Consider the following 15,593-nt stretch of genomic DNA (forward strand, 5'->3'; position numbering starts at 1 on the left):
AACTACAGTTATTGGTTAGTAAAACGGTCCTATATTGAGATTATTTATTTTCTTTTAAGTTCCTTTCACTTCACAATCACAAAAAGGACTTTAGAAACAGAAACTGAATAGCATGAATTTTCCTCACAATGTACTTTGCATGAGGCTTGTGCACAGTTCTTTGAGCTGGAGATCATTTCTCAGTGTGATGTACAGAGCCTCAATTATGTACTCCTAGCGGAAATTATTATTTTTTTTCCATATCTCTGAGTCAGTAACACACCTTTATATTTTTCCCATGTATTTTCTAATACATAATGTTAGCATTTGCCAGGAATCAGGTAAGTGACTCACCTTCATCTAAAGGAACCTCTTCCTCCTCACATGGAGAGGGAAGGAGAGGCTGCAGAGGTTCCATATTAATTATGAGTTGCTTGTTCAGAGAGGGAGAGCTGCGACTCTGGGTAATGCTGGTTCTAAAAGAACAGGGAAAACAGGATCAATTTATTCACATGGAAACAACTAGTTTCATATAAACACATCTCACCTCGAAATCATTTTACATAAATTATGATAGGCCCTGAGCTCTGCATCCTGCTTTCAGCAATGTTATGTTGCACCCTTGGCCAATAAAAAACTTTTCAATATCTGAAGCATAAGAGAAGGCTTTGTGCTGATGGACCTCCTTTTATGAAGCCTGGCTCCTTCTCATCTCGTGTAGTATTGCAGTGTGTTGCTCCTCTCCACACCACACAGCAGACATGAGTACTTGGCCTCAAGGAGAGGGAAGGGAGGGAGGATATAAATCATTTTGCTGATGTTATTCCATTGCCTCTGGGACTGGTTGAAGGATTTGTTACAGCTTGAGCACTGCAGACTAAAGAGTAAAGCTGGAACTCTATCCCTGTAGTTAACAGATAAACATAGCTTTCATTTTCACATGCCCCAGACTTTGTCTCTACAGCATGCCTCCAGGTGCTCAGGCTCGTTTTCTTTCTTGTCTTACTTGCCTCTAACAGGCTTTCCTGGTAGCAGGTGTTGAACTTTCTCAGGAAAGTGTAAGGAATGTTGTTGAATTGCTTCAGTCACACGGCTAACTAGCCTAAAATCATATTACTGAGAAAGTAAAATGGCTGTTAAGAATAAATTATCTATCTAGGGCTTACATGACACAGGCCTGGAACAAGAACACTGCAATAAATCTGAACCATTACATTTAAAAATACTTATTTCTGACAAAAACAAAAGGAAAGAGGATTCTCCTTGACTTCAAATGGTATATAGCTTTGCCTTCACTATAGTGTAGGAATACTGCTTATGTTGTGTTCTCTTCATCTATCTTCAGTTTTCCCCAAATTAGGCTCTGTCCTAAAATGACAGTGGGAAAAAAAAAAAAAAAAAAAAAAAAGGCAGCAGACCCAGAAACAGCACTGAAGTTCCACAGAATACATTCCAGGTTTGCACAGACAACTTAAAATCACACACACTGATACACACACTGAGTAAAACACCTTCTGCAAGTCAAAAGAAGGGACTGAGTGTTGCTGAGGGTTTACGTAAACTCAGGACATAGCTGTCCAGCTCTAAGTCACTTTACATGTCGATAAATACTCTGAAGATAAACAAGCTTTCTTGCTCAATTGCCATAATTGCTCATTAACATATATCCAAAGCAATATATGTCCTCATTTGCATTATGTGAGCAGTCACTAACAATTATTTAGTTTAAATTCTCACTATCCAGAGAAATCTTCCACTGACATGGCTGTAATTACTACAAGCTTATTGTGCGGCCCCTATCAAGCAATTCCCAGAATGGGAGTTGTGCCTCCTAACACCATAAGACTCCTACTCATTTACAGGGATCCCTCCTTCAAGCATGCTTTGGAAGCAAAATAAATTAAATCACTCAGTATATATTTTTCAGAATAATTTCCCACTGCATTAATGTTGTATGAGTACACACTCCAGCAGGTTTTCAGTCTATAGTTATTTAAATGTAGTATGTGAACACAACAACATTGTGCAGGAACCACCTAAGAGCTATTTCTCTCTCAACACAGCCATGGTGCAACTGATCTGACTTTTTGGGGAGGAATTGTGAGACTAAATATATTTTAATTTATACCTTCAACCATACCATTTCCTCTAAATATTTGCAACTGAAAAGCTACTGTTTTCAGGCTCCAGATCCTCTTTCAGAGTCTAACTTGTTTCTAAAGCCTGATTATATAATACATACATTTGAGCTGAAGCTCTGCTATATCTTTTGCTTACTCCTATGCCTTTCGCATATCTATTAGGACAGGCTATATCCCACTGCCTCCCATTTCAAAATCTGCATTATAGAAACACTTGACATCAGTAGACTTTTTCTTGGTCAATTTAAAAATCTGAATTTGGAGTTACCATAACATTGTAAATGCAAGCATTTTTAAGAAGGTTAATCATAAAAAATAAGTTTTCCTATTTATGAGTGCTAAATCTGTGTGTCATTGTTCTATAAACTTACTCCACCTCTGATACGTTTCTTTACAGGCAGTGGGAGTTTAAATAACATGCCCTTCAAATATTGAGAGCAAATTTAAATATGTTAAACATATTTTTCCTTAAAAATCCCTTTTTTATCCTATAAAAAAGAGAATCGTTATCAAAAGTAAGTGATAAGATACTTCTTTTCTGTGTAACTAATTTAATTTATAATGTGTTTGCACGTCCAAGCATTCTACCCTGTCTCAGTGATGGACCTATATTCTGCCTTCTATGTTCCCAGTTAACACTTCCTAAGACCATTGCATTCACCATTTTTAAATGTAACTTTCAAAAACATGTACAAAACTATCCTTGCATGTATTTACTATTAATTCCATAGTAGGGCTGGACAAAGTATTTATATTTTCTGCAAATATATTCCTACGCTTTAGTAAAGACAATCTACTTTTCTCTCAAATGTAGGTGGAATAACCATACCCAATTAAAAATAAAAAGTCTCCCTACTCCCTGACCAAAACCAAACCAAACCAAAAACAAAAACCAACAATAACACTAGGGATATAGCTGCAGAATATTCAGAAAATTAAGTAACTATTAAGAAGATTTATATAGCTTTACAATCTCTTTTCTCAGGTGACAAGCAACAGGACACAAGGAAAAGGTCTCAAGTTGCACCAGTGGAGATTTATATTGGACATCAGGAAGAATTTCTTCACGAAGGGTGTGGTCAAACATTGAAAGGGGCTGCCTAGGGAAGTGGTGGAGGTATTTAAGAAATCCATAGAGGTATTTAAGAAATACGTACATGTGGCACTAGGGGACATGCGATGGGAGCAACTAGGTCAGGCTGATGGTTGGACTTCATGACCTTTTCCAAGTTTTTTTCCAAGCTAGATGATTCTATGATTCTGATTTTCTTACTGGCCTCTTTCTCCTCTTCTGAATGACTCTGCTAGCTTTAATTAGGCCTTAACCAATTTTCACTTTTAGCATGAGTGATAAAATCTAGAAAGTATTAATTTGCTTAAAGTCCAGATGCTAATTTTCAAGGCCAGGCTATAAGCAACCTGGTCTAGTGGCAGGTGTCCCTGTCCACAGCAGAGGGGTTGGAATTACGTGATCTTTAAGATCCTTTCAAACCCAAACTGTTCTGTGATTCTGTGTGATTATTTTTGACTAGTCAAATCTTTTTTCTTTTTTTTTTTTTCTTAAATTCTTGCATTTTCATCTGATTGGGTTATGGAAAAGCTATCAAGTATACATCTAAATATACCCATCTTCATAAACAAAATAGAATCCTTCAAAACTGGGCAAGAACTAAGAAGGAAATGCAAATTCACTCCTCTGTCACAATCATGTGACAACATCCTATGTCATAATATACTTATCTGACTGAGTGATTAAAACTAGGTTTGAAGCATCGGGAATTAACTTCTCTTCCCTATGGGGCAATACACTGTTGTCAAAATTTTGTAACACTGGCAAAACACATTTCCCAAGGCTCCCATGCCTCAGTGTGGAGGTTCAGGATGACAGTTGTCACATCTCAAAGAGGAAAGAGAATTTCTCTTTAGAGCACAATAATCCTCTTTTGTCCTTAAATTTTAATATTGAATATAATGACATACCTGTGAACTTCAGGAGGTTCCCTCTGGATTTTAGAGCTTGCTTCAACAACCTCTTTGGCTACTTTTCCACTGCATTAAGACATAAATCATATATTCAAGCAAACATATAGTAAGATGAGATCATTACATGCCAAGCACTATACATACAGCAGCAATTAAGTTATTAAAAAAAAAAAAAAAAAAGAGAGAGGCTGGGGGGAGGCACAAAAAAAATCCTGTATAGTTGATACGTAATGTCACAGAGTTAAAATTCTGCTGACCAATTAACTGCAAAGCTACTGAAGAAAAAGCAGCCTATTACAGTGGAATGGAAGGTGTTACTAAGACCATCCCACTACTACAACCCTTTCCCAGAGTTGCCTAGTGACAGGGAAAGTCAATCTCTACATAAACCAAGCATACTTTATAGAAACTACACCAAAAGAGGGACCCTGTTATGGTGGAACTGCTCTTTGACAGAAGTCTGCATTAACTTTATTTTATAAAAAGACATTAAAGAGACAAGAAAAAGTATTTTGAGTCTTGACCTGGACCAGGTTTGAACAGGTCCTCAGGAAGAAAAAGCCTTCGATTTTCCACAAGTATTAACTGAGATTTTCTCTTACTTTTTGAAATGGTTTACCAGGAAGTACTCACCTATAACGAAATCTACTGCCTTTAAAAAATATTTTGCTGCTGGACATGGTCTTGATCTGACTGGATTTTGCATACCTTGATGAAAAAGAAAAACGGCTGTCGCATTTTCAGCACAGAAGAAACAGGATATGAAAAAATGAACAAAGCCACTTACAAGCTGTGTAAATTATATATCACAAAGTAATACTCGATAATTTGGCTAACTTTTTTTAGGCCTACCTACAAATTTGAATATAATCTGACACCTAAAACAATTCAGACAGTGCACAATGTCTGAACAGAGAACAAGTGATCACCTTGATAGGAAAGCATGACAATGAAATGCAGATACTTGCAACATCTCCAGGGACTTTCATTCTTAGGATAAAGGAAAGACTAGTAAGCCAACAGCCCTGGGGACATGTTTAGCCTAGAGGGGGACAAAATGGCTATTCCCACTTTCCCACTAGTAAAACACATGAAGAATACAGAAGCAGTAATATTTGTTTTCAACAGCACTTGCATTTCTGGTAACCCTATGCAGTCAATTTCTCAGTAGCCCGCATTGTGCCATACCACTTCTCCCTAACTACAGAGTATACAGCAACCTTTTACCACAACAGAGTTCGACCTACACAGATCATGGAACAGACTTGTGATTTCCGTGGCACACTGTCACTTCAAAATGGCAGACTGATTTTATATGTAGTCTCTCAATCTCAGACCCTAGTAGAAAATATTCTGTGATTTATAACTAGTTGAAAATAATCAAAAGAGTTAACTTGAAGCCTGGATTGAATAAGGATTAAAGCTCCATCTTCCAAATGAATAAAGACACATTTTTCACCAAGAGATCATGATCTTATCTTAAATTTCAAGTCTCAAGCTGTTCTAAGTAGAGGAGAGGCCCAAATCTAATTAAGGCAGAGTGTTATTATCATGAATTTCTTGCAGAACTTGGCGATATTTGTTCTAATCAGAATATGTTGTTGGTGTTATAGAGAACATAAAGAGATAATGGGGCTGTAATACAGACACTAAAATATCTAATGTTAAGTAACTAACAATCACAATATACAGTTCAGTTTCTCTGTATAAACTGTATAAACACTTTTTCCGTTTGAAAACTACTATCTTAAGTCCATCTTCAACTTTTCCTTGGTTTCTGTTCCATGCTTGGATGGTTGGCATTATTTTTCTGCATTATGCATTAACTATTAATTGTTAATCATTTCCCAGTCAATCAGCCTGCCCGCTGAATATCAACACTAGTCTTTACTGAATTAATCCTCTTCTAAGACCCACCAAAAATCAAACAGGCAAGCAGGATTTTAAGTAACCATACTGAAGAAATAATTCCATAATAGTGCCCTGGAGACATTTGGGAAGCAGAAGAATGAGACATTCTGCTGGGTTTGTATGTCAAGGTTTTGATATCCCAAGATACTGCAGGGGATGGCCACTGTGAGAACAGTCCAGGGGCTGCCACCATGCTGGAGAGACTCACTCCCAGCTGGCTCCAAAAGAGACCCACTCCTTCTTCTGTGCTACTGTATTTAAGAAAAAGTGAAAAAACACTGTACACCAGTTGTGAGGAAAAAAATGCAAGAGAAACAATCCCGTAGTCACCAAGGTCAGTGAAGAAGGACTGGGAGGAGATGCTCCAGATGCTGGAGCAGATTCCCGCACAGCTCATGGAGAGAACGGTGGTGGAGCAGACATCCAGACTGCCACACACGGAGGATCCCTCCTGCTGGAGTAGATGATCCTTCATGGTGAAGGAGGCTGCAGGCCATGGAGAGTTCATGCATAAGCATGTTCCTGCCAGGAGCTTGGTGCTCTCCTGTGGAGAGCAGTCTGTGGAGAGGAGTCCAAAAAGGAACATTTTTTTTGGAAGGAGCCACAAACCATAGCAGGCCCACACTAGAGAAGTCTATTCCTGAAGGACTGCACCCCACACAGAGGATCCATGCTGGAACAGTTATTGATGAACTGCAGCCTGTGGGGAGTCACCCATATTGGAGCTATGGGTAGAGGATGGGAGGGACCCCACACTGCAGCAGGGGAAAAATGTGACAAGGAGGAGCAGTGAGGAACTGTGTACATGACCATAATCCCCATTCCCTATCCCTACTGCATGGCTCAGCACAGAAAAGAGGTAGAAGAGTCAGGAAAGAAGGAGTGAAGTTGAACCTGGACAGGAGGTGTAGTAGGTGATTCTAGATTTCTCTTTGTGTCTTACCACCCTACTCTGTTTTTAATGGCAATAAATTAATTTAATTTTTCCAACATTGTCTGTTTTGCTCATGACAGTAATCGGTAAGTAATCTTTCTGTCTTTATCCCAATCCATGAACTTTTTCATCTTATTTTTTCCTGCCCTCCTGTGTATAGAGAGTGAGAGACAGGCTGGGTGCGCATCTGGAAGCCAGTAAAGGTCAAACCCAATACAATCATATATTTGTGACCAAAACACAAACAATTTATACTACAACCATTCAACATTAAGAGCAGAGAGATAGTATTCCTATGAGTCCCCCTCAAACATTTACTTTGAGCACAAATTCCTTTCTTCTAAGTGTGAATTGCTTTTTATTCTCCACACTTAGTTGTAGTAATATAAAATAAAATTTACCAAACAACATACGTTACTTTCCTACTTACATGTACCTTCAAGGCAAAACATTCTCTGATATTTTTTTGTTATTAATGCAGTCTCAAACATAGTAGGTGTTAACATGGAGAAGAATTAGCAGCTGTATTGTAGCACCTCATATTTCCTATTTTTTTTTCACTGAACATATTAATTGAATAGGTTATAATGATATGGTAATGTATCCATTAAAATGAAAGAAGGAATCTTCTTCAAAATAAAGCATGTCACTAACATCCATGTTAGAAGACACATTCATTCTTCTCAGTTATAATTTACTTTTACATCAGCCCCCTTGTGTTGCTATGCACCTACAGAGAAACATTTTTTAATTTATTTTTTTTAATGAAATATGCAAGATGCTGTGGGGACAGACTGAGTAGCAAAAAAAGTTACATGCCCAATGGGAAGCGTTAATAAACAAGGAGAAATATCTAACAAGGTCAGCTGACGGCTGAAAGAATGCATAAAGGCTTTTTAATGAGGAATTATAGCCAGGATCTTTTTGACAGAACATAATCTCATTAATTTACAAGCAATTTTTTATATATTAAAAAATAATCACAGCTGACATCCTTATATTTTTAAAACTCACTGCAGTTAATTTTTATTTGATCAACTCTTACTAAGCTTTGGATTTCAGTGGTAGAATACCACCACCTGGCAAAAGAGCTCAGGGAATTAAATATATCAGATTACTTCCTCCTTTCTCAAAGCATTCAGCAGCAGGTCTAACAGTAACAAGTACATTCCCAAAGTGCAGTACCATGTCCACCCAACATTACACCACAGAGTCACAGAAACAGTGGGAAAAAAATTGCTTATTCATCTTTCTGTTATTAAACATTTTATTCTTGAAATGAAATAATATTGCCTATTAAGTTGCATATTTTCTGTTCATATTTTGAATTCTGCAAATGAAATGGAACACTTCATATTGAACAATCTTCTACCAATATGCACATTCCTTTACTTCTAGTATACATAATGACTTTGGGATTACATACTTGTAAAAAGCCTGGTTCTCCACTCCACACTTCCAAAGATGCTTGCAGGCTGCTGGTGTTGAGGTATGGAACGTCAGCACAGCCTTTTTCTAAGTGTGGGGAAAAGAAGGCAAATAAAAGTAACAGAAGTATTGAATTCTGAAGGATCAAAGTAGCCATAGCTGCTGGTAATCATTAATAGCCAGATACACTGAAGGTCAAGTTTTCCCTGTGTACCTTCCATCTATAGTTCACCCACAGAAATAAAAACCCTATATAGCTGATAATCAAACTGCTTGGGCAACAGTTTCATAAATATAATGTGATTCTTTCAGGGGGGTAGAGAAGAGCAGCATACAAGTGGCTTCTAGGATAAATCTGTACCAAGTGCCTTCTAGCCAAAACCAAAGAAGCAAAGGTCTCTATTTTCAATATTTCTTGTTGCTGCATTGCTTACCATCCATTTTCCCCTATCACTATGTCCTACCATCAAATCTTGCTTGCACTCACATAGACCCTGCTACCTCGGACACTATTTCCTTCCTCCATTTTCCATTCCTCACCTAGATTGCAATCCAAAACCATAATCTTGGGTTATTTCACTCTGCCCTAGGGGATGTACTGCTAGCATTTTGTAGGCAAAATCTCTAGAATTCTAATGATAACAGTCCAAAGACTCCTAACTGACCAGGACCAACTGCAGACAATTTAGGTGAGCAAGATTTGAGAAAGTGATCATAATTAAACAAAAATATCACACTCTTATCCAGAAATCAATGCCTAGCAAAGTTTTAATTCATACAGAGATGCTGCTCATACCTAGTGTAGAGTGGGTAGGTACAGCTTTTTTTTAAATCCATTAAAATCTGACAACATAGATATCAAAACCATGAGCAATCAACACCTCACTGCATGCAGGTTAAGTGAGAAACATCTCAACACCTTGCGAATTCGACATTCTTTTGACATAGGCAATATTCACATTCCCTTGTACTCCATATTTTAATTACAATATGAAGTGTAGCTATCACCCATTTAGAATTCTATATTTGATTTTAAAATGGTGTTATGTTTACACTGACTCTAAATCAAGTACAGAATTTCTGTAAAAATATTAAACCTGACCTCTTTCTGAGCTCCAAACACATAAAAAGTCTTCCCTTCAAACTTCAGTTTATAGACATCACACCTAAAAAGAGAAAAATAATTTAAGTATAGGAACAAGAGACAGAACTTGAGTTAAGAAAAGTAACTTGCATGCAGATTTCACTGATTCACAAACATCAAGCAGGCTCTCAAGTGACAAAGAAAATCAATAAAAGTCTTACAACCTTTAACATAAAAACATGTAATATTCTAATTTCCTTTACAGCAGAGAAAATAAGCCCAGAGCATTTGTTTCACATCCCTTGTCAAAAATAGATAAATTAATTAATAATAATAAAAAAAAGTCATTTTAGCAGCTGGAAAAAGAAGAGGAAGTTAAAAGTACATAGAAGTCTATGCTTACACTTTTATTATACTTTCCATATACTTTTATATACCATATTCTTAAAATTTTGGAATATATTTACTGATTAAAACTGAGATAAAAGTAATACTCTTAGCATGCATATGCTGCATAAAATGCATACAATGCTTTGGATGCAGGAACATTTTATCACCAATGCCATCTATATCCTTATTTCTGTGTGGTTTCATATTGCACATCTTGGAAACTGACTCTTACAGCCAGAACAGAACAGGAAGAAAAGGAAAAGGTTTCACAACACTTATTACTAGGTCTTGAGAGTTTCACACCCATGCCAGAATTTAACCCATCTTCATAGTAAAATCTACATACGGAATAATGCTACACCATATTAAGACAATACAGTATCCCTGCTTAAACTGTAATAGAAATTTTGTCATTACCACAGCTGAAATAGAGACACCATAGTTTCTCATAAATTTCTCTGAAGACCCTGGATGACATACCATTGAAATGGGAAAGATTCTTGAGGTAAGGAGGATGATATTCCCTAAAATTTCTAATATTTAACATTAGCAACAAAAATGTCTAATTCCAGTAGAAGGACAGAAAGATGAAAAAAGAACTTTTTAAAGTAAGGGGGGAAAAAAATACTGATTGGCTGATTGCTTTTCTTGATAAACCAATTTGAGGTAAGTTTTTGTTCTGGTATATAATGAAGTGTGAAGAAAGTTGCTTGGAGTGAAGTTATATTATTCAAAATATTATTATATTATTCAAAAATGGGTTTGGGAGACAGGTTACAAAGATGCAAGAACTTTCTACAGAGATCACTGGAATTCTGAATCAAAAAAAATATATATATTCAGAAAATAAAAGAAGTTTTAGAAACAACAATAAGACAAAAAATCTTTAAAGTAAACCAAGAATCTAAAACCTCTTTGTTTGGTTGATCCAATGCACAAAAACAATACATTATCAATACATTATACTGATAATAATTTACATAACTTTTTTTTTTTTTTTTTTAATGCAACCCGAACTAAAATGTATAGAAAGTTTTGCTGCTTTTTTTTTTATTGTGCTGGTTAATGAAAACACCTTTTGGTATGTCAATCATAATTAATGCCTTTCTTAATGAATATCTAACTCACTGGTCCTCAAAATCTCTTGAGATTCTGTGGGGCAGGATCAGTAAAACCTGAAGACAAGAAAATCTCAAATATGAATTTGGATTTTTATTGAGTGGTGCAAATTTCATCTAATATCAGTGAAAGCTACTCAGATCTAGAAATGAAAGGAGCACTACACTGCACCCAGATAAATCTCAGATTGACCTTTCAGTAGCTAGCGTTAACACTGAGACAATGTAATGACTTTTCATGTATCACTATTTCATTTTGTGTCTTGTTTATGTGCCAACAGTCTACATGAATACATAGAGATCCCCAAAAGGTCACATTATCCTTGAGTGGAAACGTCAAAAAAACAAAGCACTGTGAAACTCAGCTCCTGTGGTGGACACACGCTTGGCAAGAGATATCCTGTCCTTCCTCCACCATGACAGTAGAGTTGTGTGGATGTTACACCAAAAGCACAGACCACTTAAGCACTGTTACTAGGGCAACCTGATATTACCCCTTGGGAAACTACAATATGAATACAGGATCACAAATGCATGATGCTTGACAAACATCCCCAGAGCTCCACAGGGAAGCAAGCAGTATAGGCAGGACTACACTGACTTTATACCTTTGTACCTAATTTCAGGTTAGTCACCTCTTAGGAAGGTTTCTATGGGCAGAAAAGAGTCCTTGACTACATAATAACTGCCTCACCATTTCTTCACTTCCTGCTCACCTCCTTCCCACGAGAAGGGCAAGGAGGACTTCTTTATAGCTGCTGTTGAGGCCCATTTAGCAGCAGCACTGAAGCGAGGTTTATTGATGTCTGAGCATGCCTGTGTACAATCTGCACACTGTTGATGGCATGGACATCTCCTGTCGCACTACCTGTGGGAGCTCAATTTTACCTCTTCCTTATACATGGCTGAGGCTGGTCAACTAGGTCAAATGTTTTAAAGAAAAAAGGAGAAATAGGAAAAGAGAAGAAAGAAAGAGAAGGTAAAAGAAAGAAAAAGAGAATAAGAGAAAAAGGAAGAGGAAGAGACAGACAAAGAGGAATTACCTAAGTATCCACTCCTTAAAAAATAGGCTGAAAAATAAAAATTCAACAGGTGTTATCACCACATCCTCTGCTTATAAAATACATTGTTTTTGAGTTGGAGGAAGCTAGCTGAATGAGGAAATGGTAATATTTCCAAGAGTCAAATAAAAATGCAGGTAGACTCTTGGAAACTTCTCTAGACATAGCAGTCAATAAGCTTCACTAATGATTTAAAGCAGAGTTGAAAAATCATCTTTTTCATTTTAGCATTTGTACATTATGTTGACTAATGCACCCTGTGGAATAATTTTCATTGTAGGAAGAACAAAATCAAATTATTATTATTATACTTGTTATCTAAGGTGCTCTAAAACAGAAACACAATGGGGCAAAAGAAGGAAAATTCACATGCTTCACCTTAAAGAAACCAAATACTGGTGAAGATACTGTGAAGAAGGAATGCCATAGGAGAAAAGACTCTTATATGTTAATCTAGTTTAACTTTACATGCTTACCATTTTAACAAATGAATTCGTTTATTCCCCTGAAAAACTACAAATCCTGCAGCTGTAAATCCTAGAAACGTAGTCGTCCCTGTTGAGTCCTTGGAAGAGAAAAAAGAAACATAATTTTCCCCTTATCCAGTGAGGTATTGGTATTCCTTACTGACAGCATAAGCTGTAATTATATTATAGGCTATCTGTACTTTATTTTCCTTTTCAGAATGAATTTTCTTCCAAACTGTATACTTCCAAAGAACAAAGATTTCTAAAAACCAAAAGTACTATAAGCCTCATTTATTTCTAGGCATGTCACTGATCAACAGAATCTTATGCTTTGTCTTTATCTACTTGTAGCTCATGGCAACAAAGAATCCCTAGGTATACTTACTAATTTTGTTGAAACCATATTTCTTTGTATGCCCTGTTGTTACTGTGCTGACTAACTACAAACCAGGGATTCACATCAGCTTCAACACTGATATTTTTAAGATGGTTCCTTTGTGAGATTTCTAATGTGAAAGTACATTTAACAGACAGCATTTACTACAATAATCAAGTAACTCTTGAGTATGAACCAGAACATCTGGTGGTATTTGCCTTTAAATTAGGAAATATCTTTTTTTATTTTTTTTTATTTTTTTTTTTTTTTTTAACTTTTAGTTCCATAATTAAAGTTCTGGCTCAAATTCTTTGAGCAAAGAATCTGCTGAGTTTATTATTAACTAATAAATTATTATTAATTTTTTAATATTATAATTATAAATAATTATTATTATTATTAATCTTGTCTTTCCCAAGTTCCAGACCCTCACCTTGTTAATCTGCTTTATTGTGCCTTATGTTCCATCAAGAAAACAAGAATGAAAAAAAATAGTGATTTTTATTGAGCAACAGCAGAAGGACTGGAAGGAGCACCTTTTGAGGGGCCAGGGAAACACTGGACAGCACTGCACACTTCTACTGTTCCACCAAATTAGATAGCATACAAACTGGAGTAAAATTCAAAATTAACATTAAAAACTAACAGACTGCAGAGTATGCAGATAAAACCAAGCAACTAAAAATACTGAAGGGATAAACTGATCTGGTAACTAAAACCACTTTCTTTCAGAGAACCACAAAACTGTCAAGTAGAGGAATATGCAAACATACATGTATATCTGGTTCTCCTCTTTGTACACTTAGTTTGCTATTATTCCTAAAATTTGCATATTTTGATGGTATTTGAAATATTAATCTACCAAGGTCTAAGAGTTTGTTACATCTTCTTCTAAGAATAACACTAAATCCCGAAAATCTTGGCAAATACAAAGTATTTAATACCTAGTGCATTTAATGAAATCTTTGCAGTAAATGGTAAGAAACTACCAAGTAAATCTAGTATAACTATCAAAGCTTCTAGCATGACAGGCTACTATATTGTCCTGTGATAGTCTGACTCCTCTGAAGAGACCTTTTCTTTGGTGCACAGATCTCAATGTTCTTCTATGGCTTAAATGTAATGAGTGGTACTAGGGCAAGTTCTTTTCTAACTGACTGGATTTAAAATAAATAAATAAATAAATAATCAACTCTTTTTTTTATTTTTATTATTATTAAATGTTAATAAAAAGAACAGTTACCTTGCAAGGATGAGGATCAACACCATAAGTTTCCAAAGAATGTGCTTTCAAGAGCAAGTTAAATTCAGCAACAGCTGGGCTTTGACCTCTAAAATTACAAAAGAAACAGTAGTTTGACAACATGAAGGCCACATTTTGTTTATAAGATAAAGACAGGAGACTTTTAGCATGATTTTTGCAACTAACTGCCCAATGCCTTATCTTTTCAGGTAAAATTCCAACTTTTTTCTTCCTTACTTCTGGGATACTGGCATGCTATGCTGTTAACCAGAGTTACCTAATATCCTGCAAGTATTTGTTGTCTTTTGATAGATAAGCACAATACCCTGAATATGAAATAAAACTCGGCATCTTTTTTTCCACAATCTCTTACTCCCAAACTCATTTAAAAGGATTGTCCAGATTAACAAACATTCCTTCCAGCAAAGGGCATAAACACAGCAATCATATTACAGTCTACTCAGATGCATGCCTAATTATAGCAGTGCCTGTTACCATCATGATAGTTTAGAATCTGTCAGCATTTCCATTATATGCCCCTATTTTTAGGGTGTCTATAATCAACCATGAATATAAACTAAAGCCTGAAACATGGCACGTAAGCCTTGGAGTAAGTTTTATTATTTCATTTTAGCTCCTCTAACTCATGTTACCATAAGTCCTAACATAGACTTGCAATGCCTGTTTGTCTGTGAACTTATTATTTTGTTTAGACATTTGTACAACTAGAGAACATGATTTTGATTGATACACAGTTTTGTGACAAGCACTGCTTAGGACTTTCAGAAAGCCGGACTTCATAAATGTTTCACATGCACATTATCCAAAAAATGAGGCATAGACAAGTTTTCAAGGAACACAATAATGGTCATACTTCTATTATGCACCTCCATTTTGACATCCTGTCTCACTCTGTGACCAGTGTCAGCCAGCAGTAGGCGTTAAAATAATGTTCAGTGCAATGATATGGAATACTTTTCCCGTATTACTGCCAGTAGCTAGAAACCAAAAAATACTAGCATACAAGTTTCAGTACCCAAAGTTCATCTGAACTCTGAAGATGATGTCCAGCGTTCTTGTGGATGTCAAATCCTATTTTGAACCTACCATGTTGATGCCCTGTGGCAATATCAGTGTCAATAACCTTTTCCATTACAAAGTTTTAACTCATGGTCATTTGTACTCCACTGCCCTTCATCTCCCATTCAATTCCCTTACAATTCTTTGTTTTTTTCATCATGGCTTTTGGTCCTTCTTGCTACTATACTACTTGCATTTCAATCAAGATCATATATTGTTGACAGTGTTTAGCTTTTAATTGCTCTCAGCACTTTCCAAAGGGAATGTATATCCAAGTGGAACAAAATTAAAAAATAAATAAATAAAAATAAATAAAATAAAAATAAAAACTATACACATTTACACAGCTAAATATTAAAGGAGAATAGAGCATGAAAGCAACAAACAAAACCAAACTT

At 36.0% G+C, this 15,593-nt stretch overlaps 1 protein-coding gene across 5 annotated transcripts in view; it reads right to left on the minus strand.

Annotated features, from left to right (window-relative positions):
* FRMD3 (FERM domain containing 3) overlaps positions 1 to 15,593 on the minus strand; it is a 148,892-nt gene that overhangs the window by 24,363 nt on the left and 108,936 nt on the right. For all 5 annotated transcript variants that reach the window (XM_072031134.1, XM_027446530.3, XM_072031133.1 and 2 more), the window contains 7 exons: positions 14,116 to 14,203; positions 12,506 to 12,594; positions 9,479 to 9,542; positions 8,375 to 8,463; positions 4,737 to 4,811; positions 4,101 to 4,169; positions 334 to 455 (listed from right to left, as the gene is read on the minus strand). In XM_072031134.1, coding sequence (XP_071887235.1) covers positions 334 to 455; positions 4,101 to 4,169; positions 4,737 to 4,811; positions 8,375 to 8,463; positions 9,479 to 9,542; positions 12,506 to 12,594; positions 14,116 to 14,203 — 596 coding nt within the window. The remainder of the gene's footprint in view (positions 1 to 333; positions 456 to 4,100; positions 4,170 to 4,736; positions 4,812 to 8,374; positions 8,464 to 9,478; positions 9,543 to 12,505; positions 12,595 to 14,115; positions 14,204 to 15,593) is intronic.

This window comes from Anas platyrhynchos, chromosome Z (assembly GCF_047663525.1).
Source record: "Anas platyrhynchos isolate ZD024472 breed Pekin duck chromosome Z, IASCAAS_PekinDuck_T2T, whole genome shotgun sequence".
In the NCBI taxonomy this organism is placed as follows: domain Eukaryota; kingdom Metazoa; phylum Chordata; class Aves; order Anseriformes; family Anatidae; genus Anas; species Anas platyrhynchos.